The following is a 17,362-nucleotide window of genomic DNA, read 5'->3' as shown; positions in this document are numbered from 1 at the left end:
TTATTTACGAGCTTATAGAAAAGTTAAAAAAAATGACTTCTCTCATAATACTTATACTTTTCATCACATTTCTATAAAATAAGCACTTTCAGAATTAAAAATTTAAACACAAAATAACTTATTTATAAGTTACTTTTAACAGAGTCATTTATTGTTTAAGTTATTTTATCAAAAAAGTTTAATTAAGTTGATTACCCAAATTGGACCTAAGTACGCTTGGATTCGAGACTTGATTGAAGTTAATAATAGATGAAAATTCTTAACGTTGAGTGTATGAATGTGTAATGTGTATGAATATTGTGATTTTGGAGGAATATAAGCATAATTTTACGTGACAGCCTAAGATTAAAACTATAACTGTGTTTAAAAAAAGGCATTTGTCTATGATTTTTTTTGGAAGACTCCCTAACAAGTAAATTGTAAGATAAGAGGTCAAGAAACCTCGTATCAAAAGAAAAGGTCACGAAACCAATTAAAAACTATTTAACAATATGATCACAATGAGAAGAGTAAGATTGAATATGGACTTGCTTAAATATATATGGTTATATTGATTTGTAATCCCTCTTACTAAAATGCTTGATAAGACATATGTATTTTTAAAAATATTATTTATACGTCAAATTTAATCATTAAAATTAATTATTATATATTTATATATAAATATATATATATAATTTAATTTATTTTTAATATATATTTTGTATAATTTATTGATTTTATTATATACTTAATATAGTTGATATTTAATATATTTTTACACTCCTTTGTATTTGTCGAAACTATTAATAATTTCTTTTAGATACAAAAATCTAAATGAAACATGCTCTTGATTTTCAATTTTCCCCTTGGTTTTTTGTTTTTTTTTTTTTAATGATTTTTACTAAATCTAAAATGTTACTTCCACCCAAATTGATATATATATATATATATATATATATGAGACATGTCAACCTTTTCTTTCTATTACTTTAGGACAAGCGAATATAAAGAAATGTCTTATCCACATTGATAGGGCTTGCTAAATAATAAAAGAGAAAGTATAAAGAGCCAATGAAATATTTATACAATATGTACAATGGAGGTTTATGGAGTATTAGAGATATAATCATTAGTGTTACATTTTTCCATCAGCTGAAGTTTTTGGGATGAGTGGTATCATGACATGGTCTATTGTCTCCCTAGCGGGATCCTTAATATTATACTAGATGTTGTTGCTAGTGATCTTATATTATCTGAATTCATGTGTTGGGATACAGCAATTACTCAACTACTTCACAGTCAAGGCAGTGAGGACGGTGCTTCAGCAGCTCTATGAGATGAACCCACCTAAGTATAGGTTTTTTTATAAGTAAGTGAAATTCACAATAGTTTATTGACACTAGAATATAGTTGAATTGTGTTGTGACAAATTTAGAAACTAGTTCAACATGAGCTTGTGTTATTGTAGACTCTTAGCTTGTTGGAAACTATATCACTTTTACAATCTCATAGTAATGTTTTGTTTTTCTCGTTATTAGTATAATAATTTTGTTGACCAAGTCTTACTCATGCTTATAATGTTGGCAGTTTTGTTGCAACAAATGAGCCATCAGATGGGAAACGTTTTCTACGATCCCTCGCCAAGGTAGTCTTTGATACTCGAGTGTTTTCAAAACTATAATATGTCCATAGAATTTTCAAACTAACATGCCATTCTTGTGAAAATTGCAATCACAAATCAGTAAATCACAATGTGTAATGTAATTTTTTGTTTTCCCTTTTTGGACCAATTTGATAGGAGCACCAAGAGCTAGCTGAGAGAGTGATGGTTACACGGCTTCACCTTTATGGTAAATGGGTCAAGGTACTAATAATGGAACTCAGAAAAGTAGTTATATCTTTCTTCTTGATTAAAAATGGCCAAGCTTAAGATTTATAATCTTTTTTTTACTTTTCATTATTGTGGTGCAGAAATGTAATCATGCTGAGATATATGAAGACATATCGAATGAGAAGTTGGAGTTAGAGGGAAAGGCTCATAGAAACTGTAATATGGCCTTCGGATGACACTAACACAGAAAAAATCGGCTGATAAGTCATGCGACAGAAAATTTCATCTGATGTTTTTCCTGCCTTTGGCTTCTTCCTAGTCTCTTCTAGGGTATAGTTTATAGGTTTCAGTATCAATCACTACTACTTTCTGTAAGCTGTGAATATGTCTACACACTTTTTAAATACACCTTATGTTCTATTATTACTAAGAGAGTTTGGAATGAATGATTTTTATGAATTGGTTGAAAATCTTCAAAGTCTATTATACGTGCCCATTTTCAGGTATGTAAAGGGGTTAACTAAGAACAAGATAAATGTGTAGTAAATTTGTTGCTTATATTTAGGACCTACTTTGACGACCAATAACTAGAGATCAAGCACATAACATCAATCACTACCCTTCAATTGTTGCTTACACATAAAAATACAATTCTACTATTTGGCAAGATAAAGCAGAACCAAGGATGAAGCTGAAACTTGAAGCTAAGTTCTAAACTTAACATTTACTACTCATATTGTACAATACTAAAGCCTGTCGATCTACTTGGAGCATCTGACTTAGAAAAAGAAACACTTGGAGTAATTAACAAGAAAATGAAACTTGGGGGGCGTATCCTGGTTGGTCAGGAGTGCTAACAAAATTGAAACCTTTCACACTGCTCTGACTTGTTCAAAAATTTAAAGAAATAATTTGATTTACCTGCAAAGGAAAACATGGGAAAAGCAACAACGAATTTGGAATTAGAACATCAAAATTCCATTGTGGGGAAGAAACTTCAAAATGACAAAATATTAGGAAAACAGAGATTTGAGAAACGGGTAAATCTTGATCCCGGATAAAAGTATTCTTGGCACTAAACATACAAGGGATAACAATAAACTACTATAAACACAACAGAATAAGCAGCTAATCTGAAATCTCTATATCATGCTCGCTTAATGTACAAACATTGAACTGCCATAAACTTTACAACAGATCTTTCATGTTATTAAGTACTATACACCATAAAAGGTTAAACTAAACACACTGATATCGAAAACCAAAAAATAGTCAATGATTCCAATTTTCAGTGGCATATATCTAGAAAGAAGATTCTATGACAGACAGTAAGCAAGTCATTGAAGAACATCTGCTGAAACATACCATATCCGAAGCTGAGGTTGGATACCCCCTTACATATAATGTACTAGAGAAAATAACTCTATCAAGACATTCTTCTTTGCCTCATCAAAGGGCTTTGCATGGAGATTCGATTACAGTTAACTATCACCAAAGGTAATAATCTGCCCAAGTGCATGTCTTGCGCGAAGCTGCACCAACAGAATAAAATTTACAAAATGACTAAAAGTAGTTTAGAACAAATGCAGTAGGGAATAAAAGATGAAATAAAAATTTAAGGACCTTCACATCCATGCAAGAATCATTGGCCATCCTCTTGATATGAGAAACTACACCAAATTTATGCAGTTCTATAATCCGGCCAAATGCACCAGGACTTGCAGGAAAAGTCAAATTGACTATGACCCAAACAGCAGATGTGCGTAAACGACTGTCACTGCTGTGCAAAAATTGGCAGAAGAAAGAGCGAGACCCATTTTCTGCTGGTGGAAAGAGTAGTTTCATGATAGCTTCTTTATGAAACTCATTCCCGCTTGCAACATTGCTGAGCACATACATCCCCTATGTAGAACACACAACTAATTAGATGCATCACAAAGTTAATATAAATACCAAGGGTTGGCTAAAATATCGACCAACGGCTTTAGTTTCGGAAGTTTTTCCAACCTGTATCAAAATTTCGGTTTTTGAAGATTTCCAAATTTGCCTTCCAACAGCATCCAGGATGATACCTTCTTCAGCAAAAGCGTATTCAACACAGTCCATACACCCATCAACAATATTTCGCACAAGAGCCAGGGCTTGTTCTTGAATAGAAGGCTCAGGATCTGCAGAGTATATATACAGAGAATTAAGAACCAATTTTTGTTGGGAGGTGCCAATTCAGAAAATATTAACTTTCAATGAGGATCATTACCACAAATAAGGCTAGCTACAGAAGAAACCGTCAGTTCCATAAAAATTCCTTCCTTACACATCTTATCTGCCAGAAATACCATGTTTCTCAAGGCCCATACAGCATTTAACCTTAAAGATGGATCCATTGACTTTGTCAATTGAACAAGCTCTTTAATGCCTCCACATTGTACGAACACTGACTTATGTGCCGTAAAGTCAACCACAATGTTGCTGATAGCACCAAGGGCTGCAACCTGGAAGACAGCATAGAAAGAACTTTGGCTTACTAGGTTAGAAAAGGACTATGTCAAAGAATCTCACTCAATATTGTTAGTAAATAAGCATGACTTCCACAAAAGCAACGATGTGCTTGAGATAAATGCCCATGCTAGATCTAATTAAATAAATAACCGCAAACCTGGACAGAAGTAGAAGGATCAGAGAGGAGTCGAACCAACGGAATGACAATTCTTTCGTTCATAAAATAACCTACACTCAAATTCTGAATGACATTTTATGAGAATTCAGTTATAGGTACTACATAGCATAACATAAATTGAGAACCATATCATGGTAAGTTGCATACCTTGATGGAACGAGAGACACTTTTCAAGCAAATGCAGGCTGCAGTGCATACATTGGCATCATAATGGGTTAAAGCATCAACTAGTAGATTTAACATCTGTGCTCAGCCAAGAGAGAAAATAATGGTGGGTTTAGTATCTAGATATGAAATTTACCAGTGCAACCCATATCATAACTCCATGAAAATATGAAATTGGGAGAAACACAAAATTGTTTATAATTAATTCAAACATGTTCACATTGACATGCTATAAAATATCATCAACATAACAATGCATTTCAATAAACATGTTACTAGCAATAAGTGAGGTTTACTATTAATGCTGATGAAATAACAGACCTGTAACGAAAGAAACTTAGACCTGCAGCACTCCAATTTAGAGCAAAGATCAGCCAAGGCTAGAAATATCCCTTCAAGACGTTTGGGATGTGAAGGACAGTCTTGCAAGTGATTGTAGAACTTATCAATTGCATTTCCCTCAAATGCTAACTTCTGCAAATCTTCCTTCTCAGCAATTAAACTCAAAAAGGCAAATGGAGCTTCATCTCCAACTTGACCAGAATCATCAAGGAGTTCAAGCAGAATATTTATCAGTTTGGTTTTGATTCCTGTGTCTTGAAGATGGCAAGAAGAAGCATTTTTAACACAAATCAGGCACAAGCAAGCTAGTAATCTTGTCCGAGAATATTTGTCTTTACTTAATTCAATTACAGGGCTCAAAGCTCTTCCACCTCTAAGGTCGACAAATTTAGAGACAGCTTCAGAATTGTTTTTAACAATCGCAGCTATGGACTCCAAACTAGCATCTCGCTGGCTTAGAGAACCATACAGAAGGCTGATGAGTTTGTCCAACACACCAGCATAGCATAAGATATTCTGTTCTTCACCTGTCTCGCATGAATGAATAATAATGCTCGCACCCAGTGCAGAAAGACTTTCATTCTCGCTTTTCAACAGTAAAAGCAGGAACTCCAAGTTCTCTTCCTCGAAAAAATCATATTTTGGGGCCAATTTTGATTGATAAATCATTCGTAGAGAACGTGCAGCTGCATCCACAACCTGAAATCAAGTCTACAAAGGCCAATCAGATGGCATTGGAGATTAAAATATTAATAATCGCACTCGAAATATTTCTAATAGCTATAGAAGTAACAAGAACAATTAAAGGAGAAACTGAATCACTAAATACCATAAGAACACTCCAGAAGCTAAATTGAGTTCAAAATATGCAATTCACTATTCTCACACAAGCTATTTCATTCCTACTATCAATGCATTATCATGATAAAAAAAAAAAAATAACGGTCCAAATCAGCATAACCGAGCAAGTACCATCACTAATCGCAACCTAACGATCAACCTAACAATTCAGAGCATTGCAATTTCATCGCAATCTACAATATCTGGCAAAACAAATGATAAGGAAAGAAGAGAGAGAGAAATTGACCTTGTCATCGGAGGCAGAGAGGAGCCTGATCAAGTGAGGGAAAGCTCCGGCGTCGAGGACAGCACGGACACCGGCGTCAAGGCCACAGGCGAAGCTGCCAAGCGCGGCGGCGGACTGTACAATGAGGTTGGGGTCGGAATCAAAGTCTAGATAAGAAATAAGTATAATCACAAAGCTAGTTCGAATATATAAATCTAGGTAAGCTTTTGATTATCTACTACTACATCAAACAAAAGTATTTGCTTGTCCATGTTATAGCGACAAATCAAGTACAAGGATCATCACCTCCTTAGAAAAATACGATTTCAGCCTCCTTGGTTGTTTGGCCCTAGTTCACACGTAGCTTTGATGGCATCTGGCATCTGCAAGCAGCCAATTTTAATATTTAACAGGAGCATGAGACCATGCACAACATACCACATTAGGTCAAAATAAGATTCTTGACATGGTAGCCACCCACTCTTGTCAGCGAGTAATGCAGATAGGAGAAATAAAATTATATGTACCTTGCATTGAAGATCTGTTATTGTGGTCCTCAAGAGAGTATCCCCAACTATCAACCTCAAGTTCTTGACAAACTCATCGCGGGTTATCTTCTTTGACTGGTGATAACAGAATACGAATGTATAATATGTTAAGAGATATTCCATCAAGGAAGACACCGGCATCTATTTAGTGTAACTATACATACCCTGAATTGTTGATATTGCATATTGATAGCTTCCATGTCTTTGGGAGGAACCTTATTTGTGATAGCAGCAAAAAGCATAGGGAAAGGCATCCATGGGGATTTAGGAGCCTTTGGCGCACTTGCAGCTTTCTCCTGATGCATAGCACATTCCGGAATTGGTTGTAAGATTTAAAATCAGTCAATAAAGTGTAAATATTCAATTGTAAAATTGACACATGGAAAGAAAAATGATCAAAAGTGAACTTGTTCCATGTAATATAGAGAGATACCAATGAGATTCCCCTAATCAAGAAAATATGCAACATCCAAAATAGAATTTTATAAATGGTCGTTTGAACTTTCAAGTATTAAAACATACATTAATAGAGAAAATCAAACGTAACATCACCAGAGGCAGATTGTCATATGTACAAAATGGATATGCAAATTAAAAGGTAGAAGCAAATTCAATAAACCAGTGCCTACTACATCAAATCTTTTGCAGTGACTATTCACAGTACTTAAAGCATCGTACTTTTAGAGTTGAATATATCCTATGACTCGCAAACTACTTATACTAGACAAATCTCATGAAGCTTTCAGTTCCACAATATTCATGTACTTAGTCCACTAGGTATTGACAGTCATCATCTACTTTCAGCCAGCAAACACAAAGCTAACAACAGCTTGATGATTGACTCAGAAGTCCGCCGCCACTAGGTATTTACAATCGCTTTGGAGGTCTTCCTGGTCCTTGTACTCGAACCTTTGGAGGTCTTCCTGGTCCTCGTCCTCTAGATGTACTTCCTGGTCCTCTTCCTCTAGATGTAACTGCCCTGCCCTGGGTAGAAGTTGAGAAGCTAGCTTCTGCAGTTGCAAAAGACTCCCCATCACTAACTTCACTGGAGTCACTAGCTCCAGGGGATTCAGATCCCTCACCAATTGCAATCGATGCGAGGTCCAGGAACTTCTGCTGTAAAGAGGAGCAGTTGTTCATGGCATCGATGACCACAGCCTTTGAGCGGGCCCAGAGCATGTCAAGCTCCTGGGCCGCTTCGGCTGTGGCCTTTCTTTGCCACTCTTGTTCCTTCAACTGCAACAAAACAAAGTCTGTGTTATATAATATAACAATTTGCAAACGTACAATTCATGCAAGAACATAAAAAGTTACCTGCTGACGAAGCATAGCTGAGCTCTGTTCCTGCGCTTTTAAGTTTTTTCTCGAGCTCCTTCATCTGAATAATGAACATAAAAATCGTTACATACCCGGGAGAGAGAGAATGCTGAGTAACAAGTGACAATAAATTCCAGTGTAACATATATTCAACAGAAACTAAATTTGTAAGAAAAATACCTTTTCTTCCTGCTTTCTGCAGGTTTCTTCTTTTATTTTCAATTTCTCAGACAACTGAGAAATTTGTTTTTCTGACTGGTTTTGCATGGATGTCTTCAACTCAATCTGGCCTTCAAGTTCTTCAAGCTATACCAAAGTGTAAAAGCAAGAAAGAAAACATTATCTGCATATAACCGTGAAATAATAAATTATTTTTGAGGTATTACACCAGCAACTTACCATTGCTTTTGTCTTTTGAAGTTCACTTGTGTCAACTTGCATCTTACCGGAACCTAACACAACACCCCTCACTCTAGTTGCGAAATTAAGTGAGCTAAGGGTTTCATCTAAGTCCTTGTCCGATGGACTGATTTGCAGGAACATCAAAGCTTTAGAGTCATCCCCTAAATATGTTAGGAAAGAGCATTATCAATACATGCCTGAAGAAGCTGGGTGTTCTCATATGCACATAAAAAACAAAATGAAAAGAAGTAGACATACCTAAAGAGTCTTCAAGTAAATGTGTCAATTTTGAGTTCCTGAAACTCCCAGAAGAAAATATCACTAAATATTTATTAAGAATAGTGAAAGGTAAAGATAATGGTGTTATACCTATAGGGAATGTGCCTACTCTTCGCTGCTAAAGCAGATATAACAGTGCCAAGAGCCGAAAGAGATAGGTTGATATTTTGCGTTTCCTTAAGCCGCTCCCCTTGCACATCTGTCTTTGGAAGTCTCTCACTAGCCGCCAAATCCACAAGGCAAAGCTTGCTCTTGGTACACTCACCATTCAGCAAATTTTTAGCCATTACCATTATACAAAGTATGCTGGAAAAGGAAGTAAGAAACAAGCAATCATTACAAGTATTCAAAGAAGAAATTTCATTTTGATGAAGAGAAGACATATATACTAGAGAGCTTCTTATAGAATGCAAAAGCTTGGTACCAGTGAGATCTACTACTATGCTTATTAACATTATTACTTCCCACTGCTCTAGCTTTGCTTCCAGCTTGCAGTACATCCCAGGCCTCCTTAACGTTTTCAAGCTTAGCTTCTACGACACCAGGAACGTGATGAGATCCTTTAGAGCCTTGTCTTATCTCCAACCTGAACACCAATTCAGGAGAAACAGTTATCAATGTTATGGCAGTTTATCATACTTGCACAGCATTATTATAGAGCAGTTAATTTACCTTTTTGTTGTTGAAGAGGTAGCCAATAGGTCTCTGATTTGTTCATTATAAACCTCAAGTACACTAACAGATATGTCATAAGAAAATGTATCACTCCTTTTTTTTCTCAGGTCGAACAAGAGCTCAAGAGTCCTATAATTTACTCCTCTATTCAGCTCTGTTCCCTCCATGGTAAATGTCTTTCCTGCTCCTGTTGGCCCATAAGCAAATATGCATACATTGTAGCCGTCCAACACAGATGTTACCATTGATGAGGCATCAGCAAAAACATCAACTGTAGAAACAAAGCAACACTGTCCATTTACGAACCACCAAATTCCAGATCTTGCACAATAAAATAAAATATATAAAATAGTACTAATAAAATAAAGCTTTATATATATACCTTGATCATCTTTTGGTGTATAAACTCTGTCAAATCTGAATTGTTTTTTTGGCATAATAGTTGTCAAAATTCCATCCTTTGCTGCACCAAAATCCAAAACTGTAGTACAGCCAGCGGAGATCTCGTCCTTATTTAAGGGACGGCAACGGCAGAAAACCCTAATGTTCCCTGATATTCTTAACAGAAATGCGTTAGTGCCTTTGGCTTAGAATACTCTTCAAATCAAAACAACTTTTGCTTATAGAACATGTAAGATGTACCTTTAGACTCTTGAAGTTCATTGAAGAGCTTTTTTCTCTCTTTCATCTCTTCATTGTACTTCACTTTGAGATCTTCACACTGCTTAACTGCAAGAAGTTTAGTCCCTTAAATATTTTTGTAATATTTCAAAACCAAAAAAGTTAAGTGCAACTTAACTCTTTGAATAAAGAAAAAAAGAGAACAAGTGTATTACTCAAGCATACCCAATTCCTGAATTGCAAATACCATCTTATTTAATTCTGGGATTGAATCAACGCATTCATGCGCTTCAAGAGAAAGTTGACAATAATCACTCTTCATCAACTGCAGGGCAAATTATGTGCATGTACACTTAGAATGCAATTCTGATCATGATAAAAATAATCTCTCTTCAATATAAATGTTTCCTAGATTTTCATAACATACCTTTACTTTCTCCTGTAAATTGCTAATTGCTTCTGTCCATTTCTTCTTATCAACTTCATACCTGCTAGAAATGCTTCCCACAGTTTGATCTACAAGGACAATGAAAATAAAATTAGGAAATGCTACCAAGAAACCCAAAGCACTTCAACGATATACAAGTACTTTAACAACCAGTATCAAGATAACTGAGAAAAAACACCAATGGAACAGTGAGCTCTCCCAACTTAGTGTATCACATCATGGAAATAAGAGAAAATAACATTGGCAGAGGGATTCAAGAGCCCTGACTCTATCCTAGCCTGAGTATATCTTCCAATTTCTCAATGCCCTCCCTCACCCTCACTCACTCCCTTAAATACCCACTCTTACACCCTCGCGCTCTCACGCCCACTATTTTAAAACCATGAGCTATCCATGGATGAAAAAAAAAAGCCCAGATCCTCATGTTCCTACATATTCATGTGAATTAATCCCATTAACCAAGTTAAATAAATTTCATAGACTCCAATATAAGAAAATCAATATAATTCATATACCATTAGTTAGGAACTTTAATTTGAAATGATCAAAGGCAATATCCATTGCTTGCAGTTGCTCCATCGTTGCAGATAGTGACCTACAATCCTGATGGATTTTTTTGTTGAGAAGCTCATATTGCGTGTCCATTTTATTTATTTTGTCCATCTGAATAAGAAAGCTCACCAAAGCATAGTTATCAGAACCGAACCGGTAATCAAACATCAAGTTGAAGCTACAACAGGATTACTGATTATCACAGCATTCATAACATCAAATCAAACACTTCAAACCACAAGCTACAAAGGACAACTGAATCCAAGTACATAGTAGTATCATCACTCTAAAGCATAAAAATAGCCTACTTCCAACTGAATCCGATGTGTCTATGCATGAAACCATAGAACCAACAATTTCTAAGTGGAGTACAAGGGTTTGCTCTGTCCAGCATTCATTTAAAAGCAGCAGACAAAACCAAATGAAGCACATATACTCGGCTATGATTCATTAGAGATAGACCTATTTTTACAAAGCATTTATTCTTTCTACCAAAACAACTTTATTACTAGTTCATAAGCTTGAACAATAATAATATACATAACTAATTATCCATACTAGCCATACCAAAACTCTTTTTTAAAACCTTTTAGGTAATATTAATATATAATTCCTCTTGTTTGAGAATTTGGATTAGCAATTACTAAGAACTCGATTTACTCTTGCGTTCTTCCTATTCAACCAACCTTATTTTAACTCTCTAAGAACCAAGGTTGCGAGAACCGGACCGGTTAATAAACCGGTAAGGTTACTGATTTATTGGTTCACTGGTTCGACCGAGGTTCAATCGGGGTTCAACCGGTTTTAATTAAATATTAAAAAAATTTAAAAATTATATATAATTTTAAACATATATATTCATCCTATAATTTTTTACCAGTAGAACTGAAATGTTCTGGGTTTCATGCTTTGTAAAACCAAAATCAGTTGAAAAATCAGTTGAAACAAGCAAACAATTATTCAATCAATTATTCAATCACTATATCAGTTCACACTTCACAGTTCACGTAAAAACAATTATTCAATCACTATATCACTATATCAGTTCACAGTTGAATGCCTTGAATCAGAGTTCACAAAACTTCACTATATCAGTAAACCACATATCAGATATCACTATAAAAGAGACAATGGTTGCAGAAGGGGACAGAGACACCGACAGACAGAGACAAAGACACCGAGAGAAGCAAGTATGTATACCTCAAAAACCTCTCATGTAAACAATGGAAACAATGTTTATTCACGATGAGTTGCTTGCAAGAAATTAAAATGTGCATATACACAGATAGAGTAGGTAGAAAGAGATGTAGAGAGTAGACTAAGAGTTTAATTTGGTGATTAAACTGCAGAATTCAACAAAGTAGCAATACCTCTTCTGCAATTAAGCTCATCGTAATCACTGAGCTAAACTTTCTCAAAACATAACAATTATCAAAATTTATCACAATCTAAACTCATATCTAACAAATAGCTCAAAACTTCAGGCCATCAACACACAAACACAGGCAACAAAGATCAAACAAATCATCAAATTGCTGTGTGTAATAGTAACAATGCATGTTGCAATTGCTCAGATACATTCTTTTAACTTTGACAAAAACTTCATTCAACTCAAGAGAGGGATAATAAATCTTGAATCTTCCTCAACAAATCCAAATCAGCCATAATAGTAATACTAAATTGTACCTTCTGATTTGGCAACTAATAAAAAAAACAGAACAAAAAATTCAAAGTAAAAAAAATAAAATTAACAACCCAACCAAAGAATCAAGAACAACCCAACCAAAGAACAAATCAGAATCAACAATAGGGACTAGGGAGGACGACGGAAGAATAAAAATAAATCAGAATCAAACCAACAATCAAAATAAAAAAGTTCAGAATAAAAACAGATCAGAATCAAAATCAAACAGAGGCTCCATTACAGATTCAAATGCAAGGAAGGATGACGGCGCTGGAAACGGAGAGCTGGCGACGGTGGAACAAAGCTTCGCGACGGAGGCAGGAGGCGAACCCGGCGACTATGCTTCCACTGCTGAGAGTCTGAGACGTTAGCTGAGTGAGGGACCGAGTGAGCTTCGAAGCTCCAACCAGCGACTCAGCTCAGAATCTTCAAAATTAGTTGGAAAAAAGATGAATGGCGAAGACAGAATGAGCTAGGAGAGTGTGAGACAGAGTTACCTAAAATCAGAGGAGAAGAGAAGGGACGACAGTCAAAATGGCGAGGAGGGAGCAGCGAGAGGGCGACGAGGCGAAGGCGAAGGCGACGGCGACGGCAACAGGACGATCGCGAGCAGGACGAATCTTATGGAGGATGGGCGCCGAGCGAGGAAGAACAGAGAACGGGGGTTCGACTTGGATAACGCCGACAGTACGAAGAGAGACTCCTCGAATGGCCACGGACGGCGGCAGTGGGTCACTGAGTTCAGCGGCGGTGGAAGAACGAATGAAAGTAAGAAAGGAACGAAAACTCGAAAAGACACTACGCGGGTTCTTCTTTCTTTCTTTTTTCTCTCAAAACGACGTAGCCTTAGGCAGATGTAGCATTAGTAATTAAAACTTATTAAAATTTAAAAAATTGAAATTTTTTAAAATTAAAGTCTCTAGTAACAAAATTTTTTAGAATTGAGTTGGACTATTATTCTATAATAATTATATTAAATATATATTAAAATTATTTATCAAAATTAGTTATTAGTATAAAATATATATTAAAATATAAAAATATATTAAAAATAAATTAAATTATATATAAATACATAATAGCTTATTTGATATTTGATTTTTTAAAATACATAATGATTTTTTATTCTATAAATATTTAACTTTTCTTTCAAGTGGTACAAACTATACAAGTATACAACACTTGAAATAAGGAACTGGTTTACTTGGATGACAAGTTAACATTGATTTGTGGATATCTCAAAGCTATATTATATTACTTTACAACCGATGGATCTAAACCACAAATATATAATATATAGTAATAAATAATCTACATGTACACTACAAGTCTCCAAGACATAGATGGCACGCAGGCCTTATTATGCATAGCATTGTATACCATAAAACTAAAAAAGCAAGAGAGATGTTGAAGAGCAAGGTGCTTATTGTAGGGGGGAATAGGAAAAAGGTTGGTGAAGGCAAGTTTAGATGAAGGGCATGAAACATATGTTCTTTGTAGAAAGTTCAGCTTCTTTTGTCATTCAAGGAACAAGGTGCTAACCTTGTAACAGCTTCCTTTCATGATCATCACTCACCTTGTCAATTCAACTTAAGCTCGTTCATGCTATCAAGGAAGCCGGAAATATCAAGGTATACCATTCAATTTAATTTTTATATATAAATTATTAATAATATTAGGAAAAAAAGCCATTATATCAAAACATTCGATATGATAAAGTTTTAATAGAAAACACGCGTTGAACGAGGGCGCCTCTTATTTAAGGAGCACTACTTTACTAAGGTTATTCCTTTTATTTGCTATTTGGGTCAAAAGCTATTAAAGCCCAATCGAAAGTCTCTTTTTTTTTTTTCTTTTTCCTTATTTATGAATTGTTTCCTTTTTTTAAATAAAAAATTCATTTATTTATTTTTTATTATAAATTATATTTATCTTTAAAACTAATATAATAGATCTATTTTTTTTTAAAGATACATGTTACGGTGGGTAACCGGAGATTGATGGTTTAGACGACGTTGGTTGGCCCAAATGTGTGAAGGAGGAGGATTCCGAATGAGTGTGCAACTCGGGGGGACTCCGTCCGACTTGTTTGTATGAGGAGATGGGGGTGGTACCTGCAAAGACACTCTGATGCCTAAGTTAGCAAGGGTGTGAGCAGGTCTAGAGAGTATTGGGCTTAGAGATACCTGAGGGGTGTCAGTGTATTTATAGTGGTGAGCCAATAACCACCGTTGGAGTAGTGCCATATCTTTAGGGTGTTAACCGTCCCATTATCTTAGGGAGGTTAAGATATGGCTTGATGAAGCGGTTAGAGAGATTTTAGGGGCGGTTACTCATTTGAATGAGTGTTTATCTGCTAGCTAATCTCGTGCCCGACTTCTTTAGGACAAATCGTAGTCAACACCGACTTCTTGACACCAGGTCGATGCGTAGTAAGGCTCAATCCTCTGGACTAAGCCTTTCTTTTGGACCTGAGCCTTTATTATTGGGGCAGGGTATGAACAGTGCCCCTACTTGAGTCCAAGATCTCTTTAAGGCTTGGGTTCAAGTATTTAACTCGGGTTCGAAGCCGACTTTCTTGGAGGAAACACGGGTTTTTAAACCGACGTGATTTTTGTGACCTTTTGTTTCTGACAGTTACGTCTATTCAAGCGTCGTGTCCGTTAGGGATGCACTTAGGGATTGATGGCTTTGGTAACGGTGCACTCTCATTAATGACTACTCCGTTTTTACCATGATGCCCCTTAGCATGTTTATAAATACTTTCCCTCTCTTTCATTTTTCCGTTTCTGCAATCTTTCAAATTTCTTCTTTCTTTGTTCGTGCTGCATTCTTGCGTTTGGAGACTTCTGCTTCTTCCAACCTTCACTTTTGGATAAATGTTAGCTTTTCTTCTTTCATGACATGCTTTGTGTTTGCATGCTTTTATTTTGTGGGTAGATAGGTTGGTTTGTAGTTTTGGCTCCGTATCTCCTCCCTTTAGAGACCATGTTTTTTTATTTTTCTTTTCTTTTTTCTTTTGTAGGTTTTTGTCACCTTTATAAGAAAAAAGAAATGGCTTCCGTAGATGTTCTTTCTCAGTGGGTTGATGTCACGGTCCTAGGGGAGGAACCCTTGGTCGACGCTGAGTTTATTACTCATCTTCGTACTCACCACAGGATTTGTACTTCGGAGAAGGACGAGCCAAAATATGAGTTGGTAATCCCGGGTCCGGAAGACCGGGTTTGTTTTGGGAGGGCCAATGAGGCGGCCCCTCATTTTTTCTTTATGTATGAATGTATGATCACCCGTTTGGGTGTTTTTCTTCCTTTTTTGGATTTTGAAATATCTGTTTTGCACCACTGTCGAGTTGCCCCTACCCAACTTCACCCCAATTCTTGGGGTTTTCTGAAAATTTATCAATTTATTAGTCACGCTTTGGATTTTCTGACCTCTTTGAGGATTTTCTTCTTTCTTTTTCACATGACTAAGCCTTTTAGTGGGCTAAATAATAAGCAGCAGTGGGTGTCTTTCCGAGCCATACAAGGTCGGAGAATTTTCACCCTCTTTGACGAATCTTTCCATGACTTCAAAAATTATTTTTTCAAAGTGCAAGCCGTAGAGGGTCACCACCCCTTTTTCCTGGATGAGAATTCTTCCCCTCGCTTTCCCCTCTATTGGTTGGAGGCCTCCCCTTGCGAGAAGTACGGTCTAGACGACCTGGACGAGGTGGAAGCGGCCATTGTGGGGTTTTTCCGAGAAGTGTGGGGGAGGACCCCATACTTGGACACTAGGAAATTCCTCCAGGGATCGCCGACCTTTGTTCGGTCACAACTAGGTAGTATATACATTTCTTATTTCCGACTTGTATCTGCCGACTTAAAGTTTGCCGACTTGTAATTTTTGCTAATTATTTCTTTTGCAGACATGGCAAGGAAGAATGCTCAGGAATCTTACCAGAGAGTTCAGGAGGCTAAAGCAAAGTCCCGGGCCAGGGCTGGTGGTGCCAGGGCGATCATCTCTCCTCCTCCTCCTCCTCCTCCTCCTCCTCAGAACGTGGGGACTCCCTCTCAGCCCATTGTGATTTCTTCTTCAGCCTTATCCCGGCCACTCCCCTCCGCCCGACTTCTTTTTGAGCCAGAGAAGAAGAAGCGCAAGACTTTAGAGTCTGGCTCTTCTTTTGATGGTGGGGTTAAGGCGGATGCTCTTGCATTCGTCCGAAAGAACATCTATCCTCATATAAGTATGGATTATGTTTCTGTTCGAAACCATCTCACCATTCTGGCTGAGGAGAGTTTTAGGGCGGCGGGTGTTTGTGGCAAGCTTTTGGATATTTTTGAGAAGACTCCTCTCAGCTCTTTGGGGGTAACCTCGAAGGTTGAGGAGCTGGAGGGGAGGCTTCTTTCTTACCAGGAGCATGAGAGGGAGTTGAAGGAGGAGGTCGCCAAGTTGAGGGCAGAGAGAGATAGCCTTCGGGAGAAGGAGAGCACGTTGCGGGCCCAATGCAACATGGAGGCAAGTTTGAGGAAGACAGCACAGGAGAGCTATCAGAGTTTATTTCAAGATCTTGTGTCTGTGAAAAAGGATTTGCTGAATTCTCGGAATGCGTATGCCGAGTTGGAGGACTCTATCGCTGATGGTGCCGAGGAGTCTTGGAGGATTTTCCTGGAGCAAGTCAGAGTTATTGCTCCCGACTTGGATCTTTCTCCTTTGCATCCTGACAAAATTGTTATTGATGGTGCTATCGTGGATCCTCCTGCCCCCATAATCGTTTCCGAGTCAGAATTGAAGACT

The 17,362-nt window shown here is 36.8% G+C and overlaps 3 protein-coding genes and 1 pseudogene across 3 annotated transcripts; 1 reads left to right on the top strand and 3 right to left on the bottom strand.

The window, feature by feature from the left end:
* Positions 1-1,199: 1,199 nt before the first annotated feature.
* On the top strand, positions 1,200-2,272 carry LOC112765617 (chaperonin-like RbcX protein 2, chloroplastic; annotated as a pseudogene).
* Positions 2,273-2,401: 129 nt separating this feature from the next.
* LOC112765615 (uncharacterized) lies at positions 2,402-6,444 on the bottom strand. The gene is made up of 10 exons (XM_072222129.1): positions 6,370-6,444; positions 6,085-6,198; positions 4,977-5,696; positions 4,638-4,733; positions 4,470-4,553; positions 4,071-4,305; positions 3,821-3,981; positions 3,437-3,715; positions 3,179-3,345; positions 2,402-2,734 (listed from the first exon to the last, which is right to left on the bottom strand). The coding sequence occupies exons 3-9, from the start codon at positions 5,664-5,666 to the stop codon at positions 3,295-3,297; spliced, it is 1,596 nt and encodes a 531-aa protein (XP_072078230.1). The 5' UTR covers positions 5,667-5,696; positions 6,085-6,198; positions 6,370-6,444; the 3' UTR covers positions 2,402-2,734; positions 3,179-3,294.
* LOC140180823 (inactive poly [ADP-ribose] polymerase RCD1-like) lies at positions 6,370-6,931 on the bottom strand. The gene is made up of 3 exons (XM_072222130.1): positions 6,776-6,931; positions 6,591-6,686; positions 6,370-6,439 (listed from the first exon to the last, which is right to left on the bottom strand). The coding sequence occupies exons 1-3, from the start codon at positions 6,914-6,916 to the stop codon at positions 6,413-6,415; spliced, it is 264 nt and encodes an 87-aa protein (XP_072078231.1). The 5' UTR covers positions 6,917-6,931; the 3' UTR covers positions 6,370-6,412.
* Positions 6,932-7,070: 139 nt separating this feature from the next.
* LOC112764660 (kinesin-like protein KIN-14R) lies at positions 7,071-14,193 on the bottom strand. The gene is made up of 15 exons (XM_025810374.3): positions 13,087-14,193; positions 12,831-13,015; positions 10,869-11,016; positions 10,333-10,421; positions 10,131-10,230; positions 9,927-10,013; positions 9,667-9,834; positions 9,282-9,555; positions 9,034-9,195; positions 8,700-8,915; positions 8,589-8,626; positions 8,328-8,491; positions 8,109-8,234; positions 7,926-7,989; positions 7,071-7,847 (listed from the first exon to the last, which is right to left on the bottom strand). Exons 3-15 carry the CDS (start codon positions 11,014-11,016, stop codon positions 7,792-7,794), a joined length of 1,692 nt encoding a protein of 563 aa, XP_025666159.1. The 5' UTR covers positions 12,831-13,015; positions 13,087-14,193; the 3' UTR covers positions 7,071-7,791.
* Between the last annotated feature and the right edge of the window lie 3,169 nt (positions 14,194-17,362).

The sequence above is a fragment of the Arachis hypogaea genome, chromosome 17, assembly GCF_003086295.3.
Source record: "Arachis hypogaea cultivar Tifrunner chromosome 17, arahy.Tifrunner.gnm2.J5K5, whole genome shotgun sequence".
NCBI classification, from domain to species: Eukaryota; Viridiplantae; Streptophyta; class Magnoliopsida; order Fabales; family Fabaceae; genus Arachis; species Arachis hypogaea.
Note: the sequence above shows the minus strand (reverse complement) of the source record. Positions and strands in the feature narration are given on the sequence as shown.